At 56.4% G+C, this 22,508-nt stretch overlaps 2 protein-coding genes and 1 long non-coding RNA gene across 3 annotated transcripts; 1 reads left to right on the top strand and 2 right to left on the bottom strand.

The window, feature by feature from the left end:
- The first annotated feature begins 994 nt into the window (after positions 1-994).
- On the top strand, positions 995-1,933 carry LOC103127409 (olfactory receptor 1D2-like). The gene has a single exon (XM_007538313.1). The coding sequence runs from the start codon at positions 995-997 to the stop codon at positions 1,931-1,933; it is 939 nt and encodes a 312-aa protein (XP_007538375.1).
- Positions 1,934-10,225: 8,292 nt separating this feature from the next.
- On the bottom strand, positions 10,226-11,150 carry LOC132535871 (uncharacterized). The gene is made up of 2 exons (XR_009547618.1): positions 10,901-11,150; positions 10,226-10,471 (listed from the first exon to the last, which is right to left on the bottom strand). It is a non-coding gene; the product is annotated as an uncharacterized LOC132535871 (long non-coding RNA).
- Positions 11,151-12,845: 1,695 nt separating this feature from the next.
- Positions 12,846-22,461, bottom strand: LOC103127412 (dnaJ homolog subfamily C member 9-like). Its single transcript, XM_060183436.1, has 5 exons — positions 22,425-22,461; positions 21,230-21,336; positions 19,403-19,999; positions 13,106-13,168; positions 12,846-13,010 (listed from the first exon to the last, which is right to left on the bottom strand). The coding sequence occupies exons 1-5, from the start codon at positions 22,459-22,461 to the stop codon at positions 12,846-12,848; spliced, it is 969 nt and encodes a 322-aa protein (XP_060039419.1).
- Between the last annotated feature and the right edge of the window lie 47 nt (positions 22,462-22,508).

Genomic DNA, 22,508 nt, shown 5'->3' with positions numbered 1-22,508 from the left:
CTAGAATTCATCACATAGTTTTCTGTGTGTGTGTGAGTGTGTGTGTGTGTGTGTATATATATATATATATATATATATATATATATATATATATGTAAAAATATACACAGGTGCGCGCGCACGCGCACACACACACACACGCACACACTTCTCTTTGCAATCATCAGCCTGATCCCTATGTGGCTGAAGTAAAAGCACCCATAGGCATCCAATCTCAGGGCCAATTTGTGGTAGTTCATCCCCTCCCCAATGTAGATCTTTTTTTTTTTTTTTCCTCCAGGGTTATTGCTGGGTCTCAGTGCCTGCACCATGAATCCACTGCTCCTGGAGGCCATTTTCCCCCTTTTGTTGCCCTTGTTGTTGTAGCCTTGTTGTGGTCTTTACTGTCGTTGTTGATGTCGCTCATTGTTGGATAGGAAGGAGAGAAATGGAGAGAGGAGGGGAAGACAGAGAGGGGGAGAGAAAGATAGACACCTGCAGACCTGCTTCACTGCTTGTGAAGTGACTCCCCTGTAGGTGGGGAGCCAGGGGCTTGAACCTGGATCCTCACGCCTGTCCCTGCCTGCCCTTTGTGCCATGTGCACCCAGCCCTCTGTGCTACCGCCTGACCCCTGAAGATTTTTTTTAAATACTTTATTTATTTATTTATTTATTAATGAGAAAGATAGGATTGAGAGAGAGAAAGAACCAGACATTACTCTGGTACATGTGCTGCCAGGGATTGAACTCAGGACCTCATGTTTTATTCATTGTGTCACCTCCCGGACCACCCTAATGTAGATCTTACTTCTAGATATTTATCTTCTCTGCTGGCTCTTCTTTCCTTCTGAGGAGGCAAGAGAAGCTTGCTCACAGAACTGTGCCATTCTGTGGTGACTAAGAACTAAGCCATTCTGAGGGCCCCAGTGTGAGTCCCAGCATGCATGCCGTCCAGGTCACTGCTGGTCTTGGTGACACGTGTATCTTCTAATGTCCATTTACAGAGCCCTGCGCCATGGCAAAAGGCAACCTCACTGGCACTTCAGAATTCCTCCTGCTGGGACTGTCCGAGGTGCCTGAACACCAGCTCCTCCTCTTCATCTCGTTCCTGTCCATGTACCTGGTCGCTGTCCTGGGGAACCTGCTCATCGTCCTGGCCATTAGCTCCACCCCCCAGCTCCACATGCCCATGTACTTCTTCATAGCCAGCCTGTCGTGTGTCGATGTCTGCTTCACCTCTGTCACCATGCCCAAGATGCTGCTCAACATCCACAGCCACAGCCCGGCCATCCCCTTTGCTGGGTGCCTCGCTCAGATGTACTTTCTGATTCTCTTTCTAGAACTGGACAATGTGCTTTTGGCAGTGATGGCCTATGACAGGTTTGTGGCTATCTGCCACCCTCTTCACTATGCCACAGTCATGAGCCCCAAATTCTGCGCCACCTCACTGTTGGTGGCTTTGGTTGTCACCAACGTCTACCCCTTGACGCACATCGTGCTGATCGCCCGGATGTCCTTCTGTGCGAGCGTCAGGATTCGCCACATGTTCTGTGAGCTCTACGCGCTGCTCCAGCTTTCCTGCTCAGACATCCGCAGCAACGAGCTGACTGTGTACACTCTGGGGAGTCTCCTCTTTGTCACCCCCTTCCTCTTCATCTCCTTCTCCTACACGCGCATCTTTGCAGCCATCTTAAGACTTCCTTCCTCTCAGAGCAGGCTGAAAGCCTTTTCCACGTGCAGTTCTCACTTGGCGGTAGTGTCGCTGTTCTATGGGACCCTGTTTGGCGTGTATCTGCGACCTTCATCCTCCTACACAGTGGGAGACTCTGTGGCCACTGTGCTCTACGCAGTGGTGGCTCCCATGCTCAACCCGTTCATCTACAGTCTAAGAAACAAGGCTATGAAGGAAGCTGTGCGGGGCCTCCTCAGCAGGAGGCAGCCTAGCTCATGGTGAGCTGCGGCCACGTCCGGTCCGGTGCTAAGAAGGGGCCCCCAGCCCCGGCCCAGTGCTGGTGCCGTGGCGCCTTGCTCCCCGAGTGGCTTTGTGTACCCAGCCCCAAAGGACAGCCTGGGCGCCTTGTGAGGCCCACACCTTCCGTTCATTGCTTGTGCCTCCTGTACCTCCCTCAACCCCGCTGCCTCAACTCCTCACAGCATCCCTTGGCAGGATCCAACAGAGATGCGTGGCGACCACTCTTCTGGGTGCGGGCTACTCTCTCAGCTGGGAGCCCCTCTGCAGGGGCCTGAGAGAAGGGGTCTCTTGGGTGCCTGGGCCACTCTTTCACCTGGGGGGGGGCTGGCTTGCAGGGGTCTGAGAGAAGAGGTCTGCTGCCCTAGGCGACTGCAGCCTCCTCTGGACAGGTGCAGGCTTGTCCCCGACCCTGGCCTCTGGTGGCCTTGGGACAGCTTGCACTTATGGGATGCAGCAACAGGGCTGCCTTGTGACTTCTGAGGTCGAGTCATCGGTGAAGTGCAGGCCCTGGACAGTTCCCTTGACTCTGTGCTCCGGGAGAACTGAGCTGCTGGCTGTAGGAAGGTAGCTCTGACGCCCGGCGACAGGGACGGGTCTCGGCTTCTGGCTGTGCTGGACAGATGGGAAGGAACCACATGAGCGAGAGAGTGAGTCATGGGGGGAGTTAGAGACTCCGTGAGAGAGGCAGTGCCCCCCCCCCCGCCCCATCCAGCAGAGTCCTCAGCATGACTGAGCAGCAGGCACAGCAGTGGATTCTGATGCAAAAGACATACGATGAAGTTTCTCTGGGCTGACTTTTCAGATAAAGAGACAGAGGGAGAGAGGGAAAGGTCCCAGAGCACGAAGGGGGCGCGCTCTAATTGGGACCAGACCGCACTTTCCCTGAAGCTTTCTTGTAAGACTTTGGAGAATCAGTGTTTCAAATGCAAAAGGATCTTAGATTTGATGAAAGAGGTCATTTTCTAAGGAGGTACTGACCTCAAAATGACACAAGAAGGGGCAGGGTGGTGGCACACCTGGTCAAGCACCCATTACAATGTTCAGGGACCCAGGTTTGAACCCTCCGATCCCCACCTACTGGAGGAAAGCTTCACGAGTGGTGGAATAGTGCTGCAGGTGTCTCTCTGTCTCCCTTTCCCCCTCCCCTCTCAATCTCAGGCTGTCTCTATTCAATAAATAGGCAAAGATAATAAAATACTTTTTAAATGACATAAGAAGAGATTGAACATTCACTCCTACTAAAACCAGTCAATGTAAATGGTGGTCAAGATTTAGTCCAAAGAGAATAAAACCAAGCCCAACCTGGGAAAATAGCATAACCCTTACGCAAAAGACTTTCCTGCCTCAGTCTCAATCCCAGGGCCCACTATTAGAGGTAAGCAGTACTCTGGTAAATCAAATACATAAAATGCTAATAAAAATATGAAGAGGGGCGGGAGTAGGCAACATAATGGCTATACAAAGAGACTTTCATGGCTGGGGCTCCAAAGTCCCAGGTTCAGTCTTCCGATAATCATAAGCCAGAGCTGATCAGTGCTCGGGTAAAAACTGTGTGTGTGTGTGTGTGTGTGTGTGTGTGTGTGTGTGTGTGTATGTGTGTGTGTGTCTACAGTGCCTACTACTGGGTTTTCACTGGTGCATGTGTCTACAGTGCCTACTACTGGGTTTTCACTGGTGCGTGTGTCTACAGTGCCTGCTACTGGGTTTTCACTGGTGTGTGTGTCTACAGTGCCTGCTACTGGGTTTTCACTGGTGCGTGTGTCTACAGTGCCTGCTACTGGGTTTTCACTGGTGCGTGTGTCTACAGTGCCTGCTACTGGGTTTTCACTGGTGCGTGTGTCTACAGTGCCTGCTACTGGGTTTTCACTGGTCGTGTGTCTACAGTGCCTGCTACTGGGTTTTCACTGGTGCGTGTGTCTACAGTGCCTGCTACTGGGTTTTCACTGGTGCGTGTGTCTACAGTGCCTGCTACTGGGTTTTCACTGGTGCGTGTGTCTACAGTGCCTGCTACTGGGTTTTCACTGGTGCGTGTGTCTACAGTGCCTGCTACTGGGTTTTCACTGGTCGTGTGTCTACAGTGCCTGCTACTGGGTTTTCACTGGTGCGTGTGTCTACAGTGCCTGCTACTGGGTTTTCACTGGTGCGTGTGTCTACAGTGCCTGCTACTGGGTTTTCACTGGTGCGTGTGTCTACAGTGCCTGCTACTGGGTTTTCACTGGTCGTGTGTCTACAGTGCCTGCTACTGGGTTTTCACTGGTGCGTGTGTCTACAGTGCCTGCTACTGGGTTTTCACTGGTGCGTGTGTCTACAGTGCCCACTACTGGGTTTTCACCGGTGCGTGTGTCTACAGTGCCTACTACTGGGTTTTCACTGGTGTGTGTGTCTACAGTGTCTACTACTGGGTTTTCACTGGTGTGTATGTCTAGAGTGCCTACTACTGGGTTTTCACTGGGGAACTGATCAGTGTTCCCCCATGAAAGCTCAATAGCGATGAGCACATAGAAAAGCAGACCTACCTCCTTCACCAGAAAGTGAAAGATGAATTAAAAATAGAAAGAAAACCAGGCCCAGGAAGTGAGTGCCAATACACACACACAGACAAGGGACTTCTAACATACAGGATGAGATGGAGGTCAAAGACAGCTCACCCAACAGATGAGCACCCCACTGTGCACCGAGGCTCGGGTTTGAGCTCCTGGCTACGACATGGAAAAGCCCGTACAAGTGATGCTTCACTGGTGGTGGGACAGTGCTGTGCTACCTCTCCTCGGCTTCTCTCTGACTTTCTCTCCCTCTCTGTCACTCATCTGTATCACAGAGCGGGGAGTGGGAGTGGGTGGCGGCGCACCTGGCTGAGCGCACATGTCACAATGCTCAAGGACCCAGTTTCAAGCCCCCGGTCCCCACCTGCAGGGGGACATCTTCCCAAGTGCTGAAGCAGTGCTACAGGTGTCTCTCCGTCTTTTCTCCTCTCTATCTCCCCCCTTCCTCTCAGTTTATGGCTGTCTCTATTCAATAAATAGATAGTAAAATTAAACACAGAGAAATAAGGAGAGGGAGGGGGAGGGGGGGAGAGAGAGAGAGAGAGAGATGCAGATAGGGATGGAGGGGGAGAGAAATCTTGGGGACTGGTGGAACCAAGCAAGTATGAACCCTTGGTAGCAAAATGAAATGAACTAAAATACAAAATAAGGACACACAGGAAGATAATGCCACCCATAATTCATGAAATGGGCAGAAAGGTCACATTGGAACTTCTCTATCCAACTAGTGATTTTTTAAATTATTATTATTTTCCATTTTTGTTGCCCTTGTTGCTGCTATTATTGTCATTGTTGTTGTTGCTGCTGTTGTTTGTTGTTGGATGGGACAGAGAGACATGGAGAGAGGAAGGGAAGACAGAGAGGGGGAGAGAAAGACAGACACCTGCAGACCTGCTTCACCACTTGTGAAGCAACCCCCTTAAAGGTGGAGATCTGGGGGCTCTAACCAGGGTCCTTACGCTGGCCCTTGCACTTCATGTCATGTGCACTTAATCTGCTGTACTACTGCCAAGCCCCACAACTTGTCATGTTTTAAAAGAAAGTTTTGCTTTTTATGTCCACGGAATGAACAAATTCCACAGTGTGCTGTATCCCCCAAAGAGAAAATTATTTTTTAAAATATTTTATTTATTTTCCTTTTTGTTGCCCTTGTTGTGGTTATTATTGTTGTTGTTATTAATGTCGTTGTTGTTGGATAGGACAGAGAGAAATGGAGAGAGGAGGGGAAGACAGAGAGGGGGAGAGAAAGACAGACACCTGCAGACCTGCTTCACCGCCTGTGAAGCGATTCCCCTGCAGGTGGCGAGCCGGGGGCTTGAGCCGGGGGCTTGAACCGGGATCCTTAAGCCGGTCCATAGGCTTCACACCACATGTGCTTAACCCGCTGCGCTACCACCCGACTCCCCAGAAAATTAATTTTAAGACGAAAATTAATTTTAAGATTGATTTTTAAAATTAATTTTAATTTTACTATGAGGGCTGAGGAAACAGCATAATGGCTATGCAAATTGCTTTCCCGCCTGAGGCTCTGAGACCCCAGGTTCAATCCCCAGCAACATATGCCAGAGTTGAGCAGGGCTCTAGTCTTCTCTGTGTATATTCCTTCTCCTTCTTCTCCTTCTCCGCCTCCTTGTTCTCCTCTCTTCCCTTCTCTCTCTCTCTCCCTATCTCATGAATAAATACTATAAAAAAGAAGCTACTATGGCCTGAATATTGACTCATCTTCAGTCAAATGCTGGAAAAACCCCTGTACCTGGTTTTAGTCCCACTCTCCTCACCAGACCACCACATTTGTGATGTGAAGATACAGACATAACAGCCCCAGAACAGACTGCCGGGCAGTGTACAGAGGGCTGCTGCCTCCAGGTGCTATTGCTGGTGGACACTAAGGGCAGAGGCAGGACTATGGCATGAGGGGATGCCGGCTTCTTAACAGGTGTATGTCATCTCAGCCCCGATGGGTGGGTGGGATGGGGTGCGGGGCTGGGAGGCAGGCTCCAGAGACCAGCAGATGGAGCTGGGGGGCAGAGCTGGCCCGGGGGCCCGGGTGGGGACTGGGTGACCGGCCTTGACGCCAGCAGCGCAAGCTGCCCCCATGGAGATGACTGCTGTTTCTGGCGGGGCCCAGACCTGTGGGTGGTCCTTGGGTCTCCTGGGGCAGAGGAGGGAAGGCCGGGGCTCTGACTGCCTCGTGCGCTCCGCTTGCAGGGCACGGGGGGGGGGGGGCAGGCCTCGGGAGGGGACAGCGGTGAGCTGCATCTTGGGGGGGGGGGCTGAGCCAGGGGCCTATAAGACCTCTGGTCCAGGCAGAGGCGCTCCTGGAGGGAGGCTCCAGAGAGGCCCCCCGGCGTGCAGAGGCCACTGCAGACAGGCTGGCCGGCCCTCCCCAGGGGGGCTGCAGACAGGGACCACACACACGGGGTGAACCGCGGGCCGGGGCCCAGGTCTGCACCATGGGCCGGGGGCTCCGGGAAGGCGGCCGACCTCACGTCCACTTCCGCGGCTGCATTGAGGCCTCTCTGAAGCCTGCCCTGTCTGTGTGGCTGGGTGCCGGGGCTCAGAGGTGGGCAACGGGCACAACTTTATCAGGTGCCCCGCACCCCCCGGGCAGGGGTCAGTCTGCTGGCAGAGAGGAAGGAACACGGGCTTCAGCGGAAGTGGGAGTCCCGGGGTACACCTGAGGGTGGGGGGCTGCTCTGTGTCCTGCCAGTGGCAGTGCCGGAGCCAAGGAGTGCCCACCCCCCCCCACCACTGAGCAGAGGATCTAGAGGGGTGGTCCAGGATGACTGGGGTTAGGACAGGGACCCTGGGAACTCTGAAAAGGGAGACAGGTGGCCCTGTCCTTTGTGGCCCTAGGTGGACAGGGGTGGTTCCCAAGGATCACATCTGACTCCCAAGCGAGGATGTTGAGTGGGATTTGGGGTGGGGGTTAGAGGCCCTGGTGGTGGAGGCCCAGGGAGACACGTGGTGGGGGTTAGAGGCCCTGGTGGTGGAGGCCCAGGGAGACACGTGGTGGGGGTTAGAGGCCCTGGTGGTGGAGACCCCAGGGAGACACGTGGTGGGGGTTAGAGGCCCTGGTGGTGGAGGCCCAGGGAGACACGTGGTGGGGGTTAGAGGCCCTGGTGGTGGAGGCCCAGGGAGACACGTGGCGGGGCACAGAGGCCCTGGTGGTGGAGGCTCAGGGAGACACGTGGTGGGGGTTAGAGGCCCTGGTGGTGGAGGCCCAGGGAGACACGTGGCGGGGGTTAGAGGCCCTGGTGGTGGAGACCCCAGGGAAACACGTGGTGGGGAGCAGAGGCCCTGGTGGTGGAGACCCCAGGGAGACACGGGGTGGAGAGCAGAGGCCCTGGTGGTGGAGGCACAGGGAGACACGTGGTGGGGGTTAGAGGCCCTGGTGGTGGAGGCCCAGGGAGACACGTGGCGGGGGTTAGAGGCCCTGGTGGTGGAGACCCCAGGGAGACACGTGGTGGAGAGCAGAGGCCCTGGTGGTGGAGGCACAGGGAGACACGTGGTGGGGGTTAGAGGCCCTGGTGGTGGAGGCCCAGGGAGACACGTGGTAGGGGTTAGAGGCCCTGGTGGTGGAGACCCCAGGGAGACACGTAGTGGGGAGCAGAGGCCCTGGTGGTGGAGGCCCAGGGAGACACGTGGCGGAGCACAGAGGCCCTGGTGGTGGAGACCACAGGGAAACACGTGGTGGGGAGCAAAGGCCCTGGTGGTGGAGGCCCAGGGAGACACGTTGTGGGGGTTAGAGGCCCTGGTGGTAGAGGCCCAGGGAGACACGTGGTGGGGGTTAGAGGCCCTGGTGGTGGAGCCCCAGGGAGACACGTAGTGGGGGTTAGAGGCCCTGGTGGTGGAGGCCCAGGGAGACACGTGGCGGGGCACAGAGGCCCTGGTGGTGGAGGCCCAGGGAGACACGTGGCGGGGCACAGAGGCCCTGGTGGTGGAGGCTCAGGGAGACACGTGGTGGGGGTTAGAGGCCCTGGTGGTGGAGGCCCAGGGAGACACGTGGTGGGGGTTAGAGGCCCTGGTGGTGGAGACCCCAGGGAGACACGTGGCAGGGGAGCAAAGGCCCTGGTGGTGGAGGCCCAGGGAGACACGTGGTGGGGGTTAGAGGCCCTGGTGGTGGAGGCTCAGGGAGACACGTGGCGGGGCACAGAGGCCCTGGTGGTGGAGGCTCAGGGAGACACGTGGTGGGGGTTAGAGGCCCTGGTGGTGGAGGCCCAGGGAGACACGTGGTGGGGGTTAGAGGCCCTGGTGGTGGAGACCCCAGGGAGACACGTGGCAGGGGAGCAAAGGCCCTGGTGGTGGAGGCCCAGGGAGACACGTGGTGGGGGTTAGAGGCCCTGGTGGTGGAGGCTCAGGGAGACACGTGGTGGGGTTAGAGGCCCTGGTGGTGGAGGCCCAGGGAGACACGTGGTGGGGGTTAGAGGCCCTGGTGGTGGAGGCCCAGGGAGACACGTGGTGGGGGTTAGAGGCCCTGGTGTCGGAGGCTCAGGGAGACACGTGGTGGGGGTTAGAGGCCCTGGTGGTGGAGGCCCAGGGAGACACGTGGTGGGGGTTAGAGGCCCTGGTGTCGGAGGCTCAGGGAGACACGTGGTGGGGGTTAGAGGCCCTGGTGGTGTAGGCCCAGGGAGACACGTGGTGGGGAGCAAAGGCCCTGGTGGTGGAGGCCCAGGGAGACACGTGGTGGGGGTTAGAGGCCCTGGTGGTGGAGGCCCAGGGAGACACGTGGTGGGGGTTAGAGGCCCTGGTGGTGGAGGCCCAGGGAGACACGTGGTGGGGGTTAGAGGCCCTGGTGGTGTAGGCCCAGGGAGACACGTGGTGGGGAGCAAAGGCCCTGGTGGTGGAGGCCCAGGGAGACACGTGGTGGGGGTTAGAGGCCCTGGTGGTGGAGACCCCAGGGTGACACAAATGTCGGGGTGCAGTGGCCCTGGTGAGGGGGCCCTCGAGGACAGGGGGTCGGTGCTACAGAAGCAGTGGTGGCCGGGGATCCCGGATGACACGGAGGTGGGGGAGCAGGCACACCAGCAGTGGGGGCCGTTGGGGCGTGCACACGCTTGGCGGGGCAGTGGGGGCCTGGCGTGCCGGAGTGCACCTGCGTCGCAGGCGGCCCTGGAGGCAGAAAGTCCGGCACCAACAGGCGGCGGCGTCCCGGCAATCCCGAGTGTGCCCGCTCCTCGGCGTGGCAGGTCCTGCGCTCTGAGCTCGGTGAGCAGGCCCTGCAGCCGTGCTGGCCCCGCCGGCCACGGCGCCGCGGAGGGGCAGCGAAGACCAGGGCGGACCGGGAGCGCCCGGCGCAGTCCGCAGCAGTGTCGGCGGCGGTGGCGGCAGCCCCGGTGGACAGCCCAGTGCCCAGGTCACCAGAGGCGTGGGCGTTGGCACTGTGGGGCCCACGCGGTGGGGCCTCCAGCCCCCAGACCACAGGAGGCAAAGGAGGGCTCGGTGGCCAGGTCCCGGGAGGGGGCCCAGAGCCCTCAGGAGCCGGCGGGCCAGGTCTGCCGGGGCGTGGCTACCGGCACCCATTGCCCCAGCACTGGGCGCACCCCTTCCCATCCTTCGTGGGGGGGCAGCTGGCGCCTTACTGGGGCTCCCTGGCCCCTGCCTGCCGTTCGGAAGCCCCTGTGTGTGTGGGCAGCCGCCAGTCTGTGCCAGAGCCAGGAACAGGAACCCGAGGAGGGGTGCAGGAGCTGAGAGGTGGTTGGCGAGGCCAGAGAGACCAGGACACAGAGCAGCACAGTGGCTCCACTTTATTGTGGGCAGGGGGCGGCCAGGGCTCCCGGGCCAGCGCCTGAGGTCGTCACTGGCCTCTCCTCTCCTGGGCCTTGGGACGCCCACCTATCCGTTCTTCCAGGGCAGAACCCGGCCCGTGGGGGGCGGGGGCGGCAGGTGCTGCAGCCTCTGCACCACCTCGGACAGCTGAGTGAGCAGCACTGACGTGGCCACATGCAGCAGCTCCGGGTCCTGCGTGTTCAGGCGGCTGCCAGAGACACAGGTGGGCAGTGGGTCACACACACACACACACACACACACACACACACACACACGACATACACACACGATACACACACACAAACACACACACACACACACACACCCTGTGGGGCCCCTGCTGGAGGTGTGCGTGTCCAGGCCCGCTCTGTCTGGGCAGGCACCGTGGGCAGGCACCGTGGACAGGACTAGGGACAGGGATAGGGGCCGGACAGGACTGGAAAGGGGCCTGGCTGGGGACAGGACAGGGCTGCGGACAAGGGGCAGGGCAGGGGAGGGGGAGGAAACTGGGACAGGATGGGAAGCGGCCAGGACTGGGGCGAGGACAGGACTGGGCCAGGGCCACGCAAGGGGCCTGGCCCGGGACAGCGTGGCCCGTGCAGGTCCCCGAGGTCAGGTCGCGCCTGCTGCCACTTACATGAACAGGATCCCGCCGGCGATGGCCAAGTCAGTCCGCACAGAGGCCTGGAAGACCTGCATCCCCGAGCTCAGGTACTGGCGGGCCACCTCGGCGTCCGAGTAAGACAGGAAGGGCACGCGGAGGGCGCTGGGTGCCAGAGAGTTAAGGCAGCGGCGGGCTGCGACCCCGGCTCCCTGTCCGCCACACCCCTACCCCGGCGGCGGGCTCTGAGCGCCACCGCCTTCCCGCCGCCTTCCCGCCCCGCCGCGCCGCCCCCGCCAGCCTCTCCGCCCTGTGGCCGCGCCCCACCACCAGGGGGCTCCCCATCGCCTGCGCTCTCCAACTGCCCTTGAGCCCTCCTGCCTCTCCAGCGTGTGCCCCCCCTCCACCCTCAGCCCCGTCCACGGGGCTCCCCGCCGGGTCGCCCTTCCCAGCCCCCAGCGCTCCCCCACAGCCCTTCCTGCAACGCGTGCCCACCCTCCACCACCAGGGGCGCCCCACCGAAAACCCTCAGCAGCCCTCTCCCTCCCTCCCTCCTTCTCTCCCTCCCTCCCTCCAGCTCCTCCACAGACGCTGCCCACCCCAGTAGAGCCCCTTCGCCGAGGAGCCCCCCTCTGATGGCTCTAGCCAGCCCTTTGCACCCTGCGGCACGCTTCTGCCCCCGCACCCCCCCAGCATCTCCAGCTCGGCTCCTAAGGTTGCTGTGAGCGGCGCACACCTCCTCTCCACCACCCTTCGACGCCCTCGCCCCGTGCCCCTGCACACGGTGCACCCCCAGGCCCGCAGTACGCCCCGGCCCGTCCCCCGTCCACGCAGAAGTCTGGGAAAGGATACAACTGATGCACCTGGTCTCCCGAGGACGTGGTCGAGGCCTCGACGGTCTGCACGGGGTCTGGCACGGGCTGCTGCAGCTGGGGTGCTTCCCCGGCCGGGGCGCCCTCAGCCTGGTACCAGCCTCCTGGGCCTGCGGGCGCGCGGGCACCCCCGGTGCCGACAGCTCCACCCGCTGCTCCTCCTGCGCCGTGGCCTTGGCCGTGGCTGTGGCCGTGACGGTGACCGTGGCCGTGACGGTGACCGTGGCCGTGACGGTGACCGTGGCCTTGGCCGTGACGGTGACCGTGGCCTTGGCCGTGACGGTGACCGTGGCCATGACCGTGGCCATGACCGTGACCGTGGCCTTGGCCGTGACCGTGGCCTTGGCCGTGGCCTTGGCCGTGGCCTTGGCCGTGACCGTGGCCTTGGCCGTGGCCTTGGCCTTGGCCTTGGCCGTGACCGTGGCCTTGGCCGTGACCGTGACCGTCGGGGGCCTGCATGGCTGCTGGGCCTACTCGCTGAGCTCAGAACCAAAGGCCACCACCGCCTGCTGCACCGCGCTTCAGCTCTGCGCACACGGGACACCCCACCCCCCACACCAGCGCCACGCCCCGCCTGCGCACTCGGGCTTGCCGGGAGCCCGCCGCCTATTGGTGCCCGCCTTTCTGCCAGCAGGGCCCGTCTGGGAGACCCCGGGCCTTCTTGGGAGGCAGGCCCGTCCCCGCCTACGAGTCTGTCTGGGACCCTCCCCCGCCCTCCCCCCACCCCCCCACACACACCCGCCACGCATGCGCACAGCCCATGACTGGGGCCCAGCCACCAGTGCGCCAGCACCCCACCCCCACCGCACCCCCACGTCACCCTAGGTTCCCCACCACCAGTGAGCCCCCGCACCTCCCACTCCTGTGTCACCCTGGGTCCGCCGTCCCCAATGCGCCTGCAGGCCACTTCCATGTCACCCTGGGTCCCCCGCCACCAGTGCCTCACCTTCCCCCCACCCCCACCAAATATCGCCTGGGGTCCCGGACCGCCAGTGCCTCTGCACGCACACACCCATTTCACCCTGGCTTCCCTGCCACCAATGCTCCTGCGCCCCCCCCCCCCCCACTCCCATACCATCTGATGTCCAGGCCACCTGCACACCTGCTCCCTAGACCCCGGGCCCCCCAGACCCCATGGTCCCTGGCTGCTCGTCCTGCTGTCCGGCAGCCGGCAGGCTGAGCTGACCGGGGCCCTGGACCGGGTGCGCAGCGCTCTGTGTCCCCTGGGGTCCTCTCTGGGCGCACACGCTGTGGAGGCTGTGCCCAGGGCAGCACTGGGGGCAGCAGGCTGGCCTCAGGTGACACTGCCACTCCGTGGAGGCCCAGTGGGATCTCTCCTGCTCGCTCGGATGCCCCCAGACCCTGTCACCTTGGTGCCGGCCACTCTGGGGTCACTGGTTCCCTTCTGCACCTCTGTGGCAGGGACACAGGCCTTTCGGGTGCGTGGGCAGAGCGAGGCAGTGGTGCAGCGTGCAGCTCAGGCGAGGGCACACAGGCTGAGCCACACCTGGTCTGCGAGCAGTGTCCCCAAGCAGCCCAGAGAGTGCCGGGAGCCTGAGAGGAGGCTACGCAGAAGAACCCACCTGTGCGTTCACGTGGGGGGGGGAGTGGAGGGGAGGGGGGGGGAGGTGGAAAGCACTGGAGGAGGTCCCAGCACCCCCGCTCACACACAGGTGGGAGAATAGCCTTGGCGGTACACCACCACCACCACCACCACCACCCACCACCACCACCACCACCCACCACCACCACCACCACCCACCACCACCACCACCACCACCACCACCACCACCACCACCACCACCACCACCACCACCACCACCACCACCACCCCCCAGGAGGAGGAGGGGCCACGGTGGCCTGCAGGCAGGACGGGGCCCAGGGCCCTCATGTGAGAGAGAGCTTCTGTGTAAGCTCAGAGTGATCAACACTTCACTTCCTTCCTATAGAAGCCGCTTTATAGGTCTGAACCCTGGAGCTTGGTGCCTGGTCCCGTTTTTGTCTTCCCAGCAGGAAATGTGCACGACACACGTGTCCCTGATTGCTGCTTGATGAATCTTTGCTCTTGCTTCTGCTCTATCAGGACTCTTGACAAGGCTTTTGCCTCTGCATCGTGGGGGAAAATGTAATCCTCCACAGAAAGTTGCTTTGGTACCACTGATTCTCTCTGAAAATCATGACTCAGAGGAGGCCGGGCGGTAGCGCAGCGGGTTAAGCGCACGTGGTGTGAGGTGTAAGGATCCTGGTTCGAGCCCCTGGCTCCCCACCTGCAGAGGGAGGGGAGGGAGTCGCTTCGCAAGCGATGAAGCAGGTCCTCAGGTATCTGTCTCTCTCTGCCCTCTCTGTCTTTTCTTCCTCTCTCCATTTCTCTCTGCCCTTTCCGGCAATAACAACAATGAAAATGACATTAACAGCAAGGGCGACAACAAGGGCAACACTGGAGAAATGGCCTCCAGGAGTTGTGGATTTGTAGTGCGGGCGCCGAGCCCCAGCATAACCTTGGAGGGGGGAAAAAAATAATCATAATCATGACTAAGAGGAACCAGGTGGTGGCACACCTGATGCTCACACCACAGTGTACCAGGACCCCGGTTCAAGCCCCTGGTCCCCACTTGCTGGGGGAAAGCTTCCCAAGTGGTGGAGCAAGGCTGCAGGGGTCTCTCTGTGACTCTCCCTCTCCGCTTCCCCTCCTCTCTCAATCTCTGCCTCTATTCTATAATAAAAAGTATATAGATAGATAGATAGATAGATGTATATCTATATATAATTTTTAAAAGATTTTTAAAAATATTTATTTATTCCCTTTTGTTGCCCTTGTTGTTTTATTGTTGTTGTTATTGATGTTGTCGTTGTTGGATAGGACAGAGAGACATGGAGAGAGGAGGGGAAGACAAAGGGAGAAGAGAAAGATAGATAGATACCTGCAGACCTGCTTCACCACTTTTGAAGCGACTCCCCCACAGGTGGGGAGCCAGGGGCTCCGATCCGGATCCTTAAGCCGGCCCTTGCGCTTTGCGCCACGTGCGCTTACATAATTTTTTAAATACTTTAAAAAATTTTTATATTTATTTTCCCTTTTGTTGCCCTTTTTTTAAAAAAAAATTGTTGTGGTGGTTATCATTGTTGTTGTTATTGATGTCGTCGTTGTTAGATAGTACATGTTGTTATTGATGTCATCGTTGCTGGATAGGACAGAGAGAAATGGAGAGAGGAGGGAAAGACAGAGAGGGGGAGAGAAAGAGAGACACCTGCAGTCCTGCTTCACTGCCTGGGAAGTGACCCCCCTGCAGGTGGGGAGCCTTGGGCTCCAACCGCGATCCTTATGCCGGTCCCTGCGCTTTGCGCCACCCGTGCTTAACCCGCTGCGCCACCGCCCGACTCCCTGTGTACATAATTTTTAAAAATCATGACTCAGGAGAGAATGGCCATTAAATGAAAATGGCCATTCTACCAGAAGGAACCTATAATTTCAATGCAAGCCTTGTCAAGATCCTAATGGCATTTTCCAAGAAAACTGAAGAATTTGTCCAAAAATTTGTGTGAAACTATTAAAAAACAAACAAACAACAACAACAACAGCAACAAAACACCAAAAACCCCACACTAATAGTCAAGGCACTTTTGATCGGGGTGGGGGGGGGGAATAAGAATGGAGGCATCATGCCCCTCGCAACTTCAGTTGATATTACAAAGCAATAGTACTTAACCAGCGCGGTACTGGAGTCAAACTGGACACTGGGATCAGTGGGAAAGGGTAAAGTCCCCAGAAAAATAGCCCATACGCACATGAGCACCTCATATGTGACACAGGGGCCCAAACCATTTTTAAACCTTTAAAAAAATCTTTATTAGATAGAGACAGCCAGAAACGGAGATGGAAGGGGGGTGACAGAGGGAGAGAGAGACACCTGCAGCCCTGCTTCACCACCTGTGAAGCTTACCCCCTGCAGGTGGGGACCGAGGGCTCGAACCTGGGTCCTTGCACATTGCAGCATGTGCGCTCAACCAGGTGCGCCACCACCCGGCCCCCCATTTTAAAACTTTTATTTATGATTTATTTTTCCACTGCCTCCAGGATTATCGCTGGGACTCGGGGCCTGCATGACTCTACTGCCCTTGTGGCCATTCACCGCTCCCCTCTCCCCTTTGTTTCACAGGACAGAGAGAAATTGACGGGAGTGTGTGTGTGGGGGGGGAGGGGAGGGGAGACAGAGATAGAGACACACAGAGAGACACCTGAAGACCTGCTTCACCACTCGTGAGGCTTCCCCCCTGCAGGTGGGGTGTGGAGGCTTGAATCAGGTCCTTGTACACGGTAACGTGTGAGCTTAACCTGGTGCATCACCAGCTGTCCCCCGAAAAGAGAGTTTCTTCAACCAATCGTGCTGGATCAATTGGACAGCCACATGTAGAAAAACAGAACTAAGGGCCGGGTGGTGGCACACCCGGTTGAGAGCACAGGTTACAGTGCGCAAGGACCCGGGTTCAAGCGCCCGGTCCCCACCTGCAGGGGGGGGGGAAAGATTTGCGAGTGGTGAAGCAGTGTTGCAGGTGTCTCTCTCCCTCCCTCTCTAGCACCCCCTTCCCTCTCGATTTCTGCCTGTCTACCCAATAAATAAATAAATATAATAAAAAATAGTATCTAAAAAAAAAAGAAGAAGAAGAAAGAAAAGAAAACTGGATCATCTAAAACCATGCACCCAAAACCAGATCAAAATGCATCGAAGACCTAGATATTAGACGGGAAACTCGAACACGTGGAGAAGAAAATGTCATCAGAACACTGCAGGGTCTTAACATCAGAGACATATTTGGAGACTCCAATCCATGGGCGTGTGGAATGAGAACAAGAGTAAGTACAGGGGATCATATCAAACCAAAATCAATCAATCAATCAATCAATCAATAACAGCTTCTATACATCAAAAGCAAACTACCCAAGGATAAGCAGGCAAGCCAGTAACTGGGAAAAGATATTTACACAGCACACATGGATATCAAACATCTACAAAGAACCGGTACCGGGTTGGGGTTAGTGGTGTACTCAGCTGAGCACACATATTACCACGTGTGAGGACCCGGGAGGGATTGAGCCCCTGCTCCCTACCTGTGGGGGTGGGGGTGGGGGTGGGGGTGGGGTGCTTCCCAAGCTGCAAAGCAGGTCTGCCGGAGTCTTCTCTCTCCTTCCCTCCCTCGCCCTCCCTTCTCAGTTTGTCTCTGTTCTCTCAAATAAAACAGAAATGAAAAAATGATTGCCGAGAGTAGCGTACCCATAGTGCCAGCACTGGCCGCCCCTCCCCCTAGTGATAACCCCGGCGGCAATTTAAAAAATAGCAAAGTGGAGGGGGTCGGCGGTGGCGCAGCGGGTTAAGCGCACATGGCACGAAGCGCAAGGATCCAGGTTCGAGAGCCCCCGGCTCCCCACCTGCAGGGGGGTCGCTTCCCAGGCGGTGAAGCAGGTCTGCAGGTGTCTGTCTTTCTCTCCCCCTCTCTGTCTTCCCCTCCTCTCTCCATTTCTCTCTGTCCTAGCCAACAACAACAGCAATAACAACAATAATATGAACAGCAATGATGAACAACAAGGGCAACAAAAGGGAAAAAGAATGGCCTCCAGGAGCCGTGGATTCGTAGTGCAGGAACCGAACCCAGCGATAACCCTGGAGGCAAAAAAAAAAAAAAAAAAGTGGAACAGCTCCAAAAAAAGGAACAATAACCCAAAGGGGAAAAAAATGGACTGAGGAACTGAGTGGTTTTTGCAAAGCACAGACGATCCACTCAGCCCACAGAGACATAAAAAATCTCCACTTGTCAGCAGAGAAATGCAAATGCAAATGACCCTGGAGATTCCACTCCACGCCTGTGAGATTGGGCGACATCAACCAAACGGGAAACAACAGGTGGTGAGAGGTTGTACACTTCTGGTGGGAGTGCAAACCGGTTTGCAGCCCCTTTGGAAGACCGTATGGAGAGTCAGCCCTTAATTAAATAAAAGTGGAGTCGCCCTAAAACCCAGTAACACCACCTGTAGGCATTTACCCACAGGGCATGCAATGCCAACACTTATCCGAAGGAACCTATGTACCCCCATATCCATACCCTGCACTATCCACAGTGGCCAACGACTGGAAGCAGCCTAAATGCCCATCGACAGACGACTGGCTAAAGAAGTTACGGGAGGGGCCGGGCGGTGGTGGTGCCCCTGGTCAAGCACACAGAGTATGAAGCGCAAAGACCCACGCGAGGATCCAGGTTTGAGCCCCCAGCTCACTACTTGCGTGCGGGGTGTGTGTGTGTGTGTGGGGGGGGGCGGGCCTTCACACGTGGTGAAGCAGGTCTGCAGGTGTCCTTCTCCCTATCTCCCCTCCCCTCTCAATGTCTCTCTGTCCTATCAAACAAAATAGAAAAAGGGATGTCCGCCAGGAGCAGTGGATTCATAGAGCTGGCACCGAGCCCCAGCCATACCCCTGGAGGCAAAGAGAAAGAAAGAAGTGATGAGATATATACTCCATGGAATACTACTACTCTGCAATCCCAACAGATGCTATTGTGCCCTTTGGGACAAAAATGGGGAGAAGAGGAGGTGATTGTGGCCACCAAAATAAGTAAAGAGATGAAAGACAACTACCAGATGGTGAAACTCTTTTTTAAAAATTATTTCTTTATTGGGGAATTAATGTTTTACATTCGACAGTAGATACAATAGTTTGTACATGCATAACATTTCCCAGTTTTCCATACAACAATACAACCCCCACTAGGTCCTCTGTCATCCTTCTTGGGCCTGTATTCTCCCCACCCCCACCCGCCCACCCCCGAGTCTTTTACTTTGGTGCGATACGCCAATTCCAGTTCAGGTTCTACTTGAGTTTGCTCTTCTGATCTTGTTTTTCAACTTCTGCCTGAGAGTGAGATCACCCCGTAGCCATCCCTCTGTTTCTGACTGACTTCACTTCACATGACTTTTTCTTTCTTTCTTTTTTTTTTTTTTTCTAATTGCATGCTCCTTTACTTTATTTATTTCCTTTTGTTGCCCTTGCTTTATTGCTGTAGTTATTATTGTTGTTGTTGTTGTTGATATCATCCTTGTTGACAGGACAGAGAGAAATGGAGAGAGGAGGGGGGAGGTGGCGGTGGGGGGGGGGGATAAAGACACCTGCAGACCCGCTTCACCGCCTGTAATGTGACTCCCCTGCAGGTGGGGAGCCGGGGGCTGGAACCCGGATCCTCACTCCGGTCCTTGCGCTTCGCGCCACGTGCGTGCGCTTAACCCGCTGCGCTACCGCCCGACTCCCAGGTTCCTTTATTTTTAAGATTTGTTAGTTAATGGCAGGAGAGGGGAGAGACCCAGAGCGTCATTCTGGCACATGTGATACAGCTTGAAAGTCCAACGCTTCGCCCACTGCCCTACTTCACTGGTTGCTTTGGGGTTACTTGATGAAACCCTTTTTCAAACAACTCGTGTAATAAAAGCCTCTTAAAGCACAGCATGCTGGGGGGGGGGGTGGAAGTCTCTCACTGAGCTTATATACTCACTTTATTAGATGAAAACTAACAAACTAATCCTTATTCTTGTTTGCTTGGCCTTGCACATATCCCATTACTGTAAAGACTGTCAGCTCATTTTAGAAGCTGTCAGGATCTGAGTTAGTAGCATTGAAAATCTTACCCTTCTTTTCCTTGCATTTACCTTTTGCTTTGATTCTTTGGCAAAGGCTTTATAGGACGGAACTTGGCCATCATCAGTAGCTTGCTGGATAATGCTCCTTATCCTGGGTTCATCAGTGTATTCCACACAAAGCACAGACTCCATGCGCTGATCCATATCACCCTCGAAGTCCAGATAAGCCTGTTGACTGTCAGGCAGCTCTTCTTCAGAACCTTTATATGTCTTTTCAACAGCCTGAATATCTTGGAGCGTTGTCTTTTTGAAGAGTAACCTCCAGTAGGTTTCCCAGTCCCGATCCTGGTTGAGCACATCGGACTCCTCGTCCACCAGCCCCTGCTCGTCGTGCCCAGCCCTCTGCTCCCGGTCACTCAGGGCCGAGTAGACTTTCCCGAGAATCTGGAAGCTGCGGGCTGCGTCCTCCTCGTCGCCGTCGCCTTCGCCCACCTGATCCGGGTGCACCTGCTGGGACACCTTGTGGTAGCCGCGCCGCACCTGGCCGTCGGAGGCCTCGGTGGCCTCGCGCCGCACGCCGAGCACCTGGTACGGGTCGGCGGTGCCGAACACTGGCTCGCACAGCTCCAGCAGCCCCGTGGTTCCCTGCCGCACTCGCACTCGGAGGCGCTGGGACCTGCACTCTTCCCCCCCCCCCCACCCCCGCGCGCTCGTGTCACAAGAGGCGCCAGTTAACATGAATTTTTCAAGGTCCGTCCAAGATCGGCTGAAAACGGTGAAGTCACCATTTTTAATAGCTGAGTTGTATATATATATATATATATATATATATATATATATATATATATATATATATATCACAACTTGCTCAGCCACTCATCTGTTGTTGGACACCGGGGTTGCTTCCAGGTTTTGGCTATTACACATTGTGCTGCCAAGAACATATGTGTCCACAGATCTTTTTGGATGGGTGTGTTGGGTTCCTTAGGATCTATCCCCAGGAGAGGAATTGCGGGATCATAGGGCAGATGGTGAAACTCTTATGTGGAATCTAAAGATCTGATAAACATGAACTTAAGAAGGGGGCGAGGGGGGAGGGAGAGAGGGGGAGGGGAAAGGGGAAGGGGAAGGGGAAGGGGAAGGGGAGAGGGAGAGGTGTGCAAACTAAACTGTTGTGAGACTTGCGAACTCTGGTAGCTGTCTTTGGGAGGCGGGACGGTGGGCACATGGAACTTTGGTGGTGGGTGTGCTGTGGAGCTCTGCTATTTTAGCTTGACCTTGAAGATAGGCAGTGGTTTCTTCCAGAGTCTCTCATTTGTTGTTTCTGCATTTCTGATGACAAGTCTTTCAAACTCTTTCCTCACTCCTGTGACTACTTCCTTAGCTAGTGTTGACCTCATGATTTTGTGCTTCACCCTTTGGGGGGCTTTTAGCTGGACTCTTGTCCTGGTTCATTTCTCCAATATTTCTTCTGGTTGGTTTACCCATTTTATATATTGTGCTGTGAGGTTCCTCTCTCAGTACTTTTGTGGTGTGGAACTATACCCTGTAATCCTCCACTCTTGTAACCCACTATAATCAGAAATAAAGAGTACTTAAGTGTTGACAAGCAGGTTTAAAAAAAAAATGTTATTTCTCCATTTGCATCAAAGAAGAACCCGGCACAGAAAACCCGCGCAATCGGGAGTACATCGTCCTCGAGTCAAACAGCAGAACAGGCTTGCCTGGGGAGGTGTCTGATTTGCCCTGTGCTTCCACCCTGGAGGAAGCTTCTTGATAGGACATCTTTCTCTGTCTCTCTCTCTCTTTATCTGAAAGTCACACTGAATCTGAAGCCTTGGTGACAACAAAACAGCTTGGTGAGAGTGCACACACCTTGCCATCGGTGCCGGCCTCGTCCCAGCTTGGGTACCACATGGGAGGTGCTATGGCCCCAGGGCCTGGAGGATGTTGCGACGCTGTGGTGATGTGGAGCAGCGACACTGCTCATGTAGAGCAACGCTCAGTGCCTTACACACGCACGCACACATGCTACACACACACACACACACACACACACACACACACACGCCACACACACACCACACACATATGCTACACACACACACACACACACACACGCCACACACACACCACACACATAAAGACACCACCCCCCCACCCCCACTCACTCACTCACTCCGCTAAGGCAGGTAGGGACACCAAGCTCTCCTGCACCAAAGGCAAAAGCCGGATGTCGGGCCAGCCAAGAAGCAGGAACATGAGAGCTGACCACGAGAAGACAGGACCCAGGGAAAAGACACCCAGGTTCTATTTTTCTTTCTTTCTTTCTTTTAACCAGCCCACTGCTCAGCTCTGGCTGACGGTGATACAGGGCATCGAACCTCGGACCTCGGAACCTCGGGCACGAGAGTCATTTTGCATAACCGTTATGCTGTCTCCCTTACCTGACGCCCAGATTCTAAAGGCAGAAATAAATTTGTCTTATTTTCTCGATAGGATGATATGTGTGGAGAGTGTGGTGGGAATCTGAGTGACCAGAACTGCTGAGCCACGTGAGTGCGGCTGGGAGGCCTGAGCTAGCTCGAAAGCCTTGCCCCAATGCCCCGGTCACTTACTGATCTGAAGCAAACCTGACCCATGCTCACTCCTTTCTTTCCTATAGGATTGGTGGCTGGGAAATCAACCTGGTGGCAATTAGGTGTGAGGAAGACCAGAATTCCAGCGTGGACCCCCAACGACGTCTTTGCAGGAAAGAAACCCTGGTATGCGTCTGGAAAACAGTTGGGCAAGCAGAACGTAAAATTACTGAGCTCGGGGACTTCCCCTCTTAAGCTCACTTCTAAGGAAATCATCAGCGGAGCAGGGAAAGCACTGCTGACCAACACTGCGTCATCACCAAGTGTCACTCACAGCCACGCAATAGCCTGGCTTGTCAAGGCTGTTCAGCGAGTGGAAAATTCAGGGTGGGACATGGAGACGCCAAGGAGGAATGCAGTGGGAGCCTTGCACAGTCAGTTGCAACTTGTTAAGTTTAGGTACAAGTACAGATGAGAAAATATTCCCCAACATCGGCGGCATTCGACGATGCAGGCTCTGCTTGCCATTTTGCCGAGCTGCCTCCTCGGAGTAGCGAGGCCCGGCCCCGAGCCCC

The sequence above is a fragment of the Erinaceus europaeus genome, chromosome X (assembly GCF_950295315.1).
Source record: "Erinaceus europaeus chromosome X, mEriEur2.1, whole genome shotgun sequence".
Lineage (NCBI taxonomy): Eukaryota > Metazoa > Chordata > Mammalia > Eulipotyphla > Erinaceidae > Erinaceus > Erinaceus europaeus.
This window is presented reverse-complemented; position numbering and strand designations above follow the sequence as displayed.

Bases quoted from the DNA above. Each gene is read 5' to 3' on its own strand.
- LOC103127409 (XM_007538313.1), top strand. From the start codon at position 995: ATGGCAAAAGGCAACCTCACTGGCACTTCAGAATTCCTCCTGCTGGGA.
- LOC103127412 (XM_060183436.1), bottom strand. From the start codon at position 22,461: ATGGCAAGCAGAGCCTGCATCGTCGAATGCCGCCGAT. The intron at 21,337-22,424 runs GTTGGGGAATAT...CTACATGAGCAG, and splicing joins CATCGTCGAATGCCGCCGAT to TGTCGCTGCTCCACATCACC. The intron at 13,169-19,402 runs GTAAGATTTTCA...CGCACCCGAAAG, and splicing joins TAAATGCAAGGAAAAGAAGG to GCCTGTGTCCCTGCCACAGA.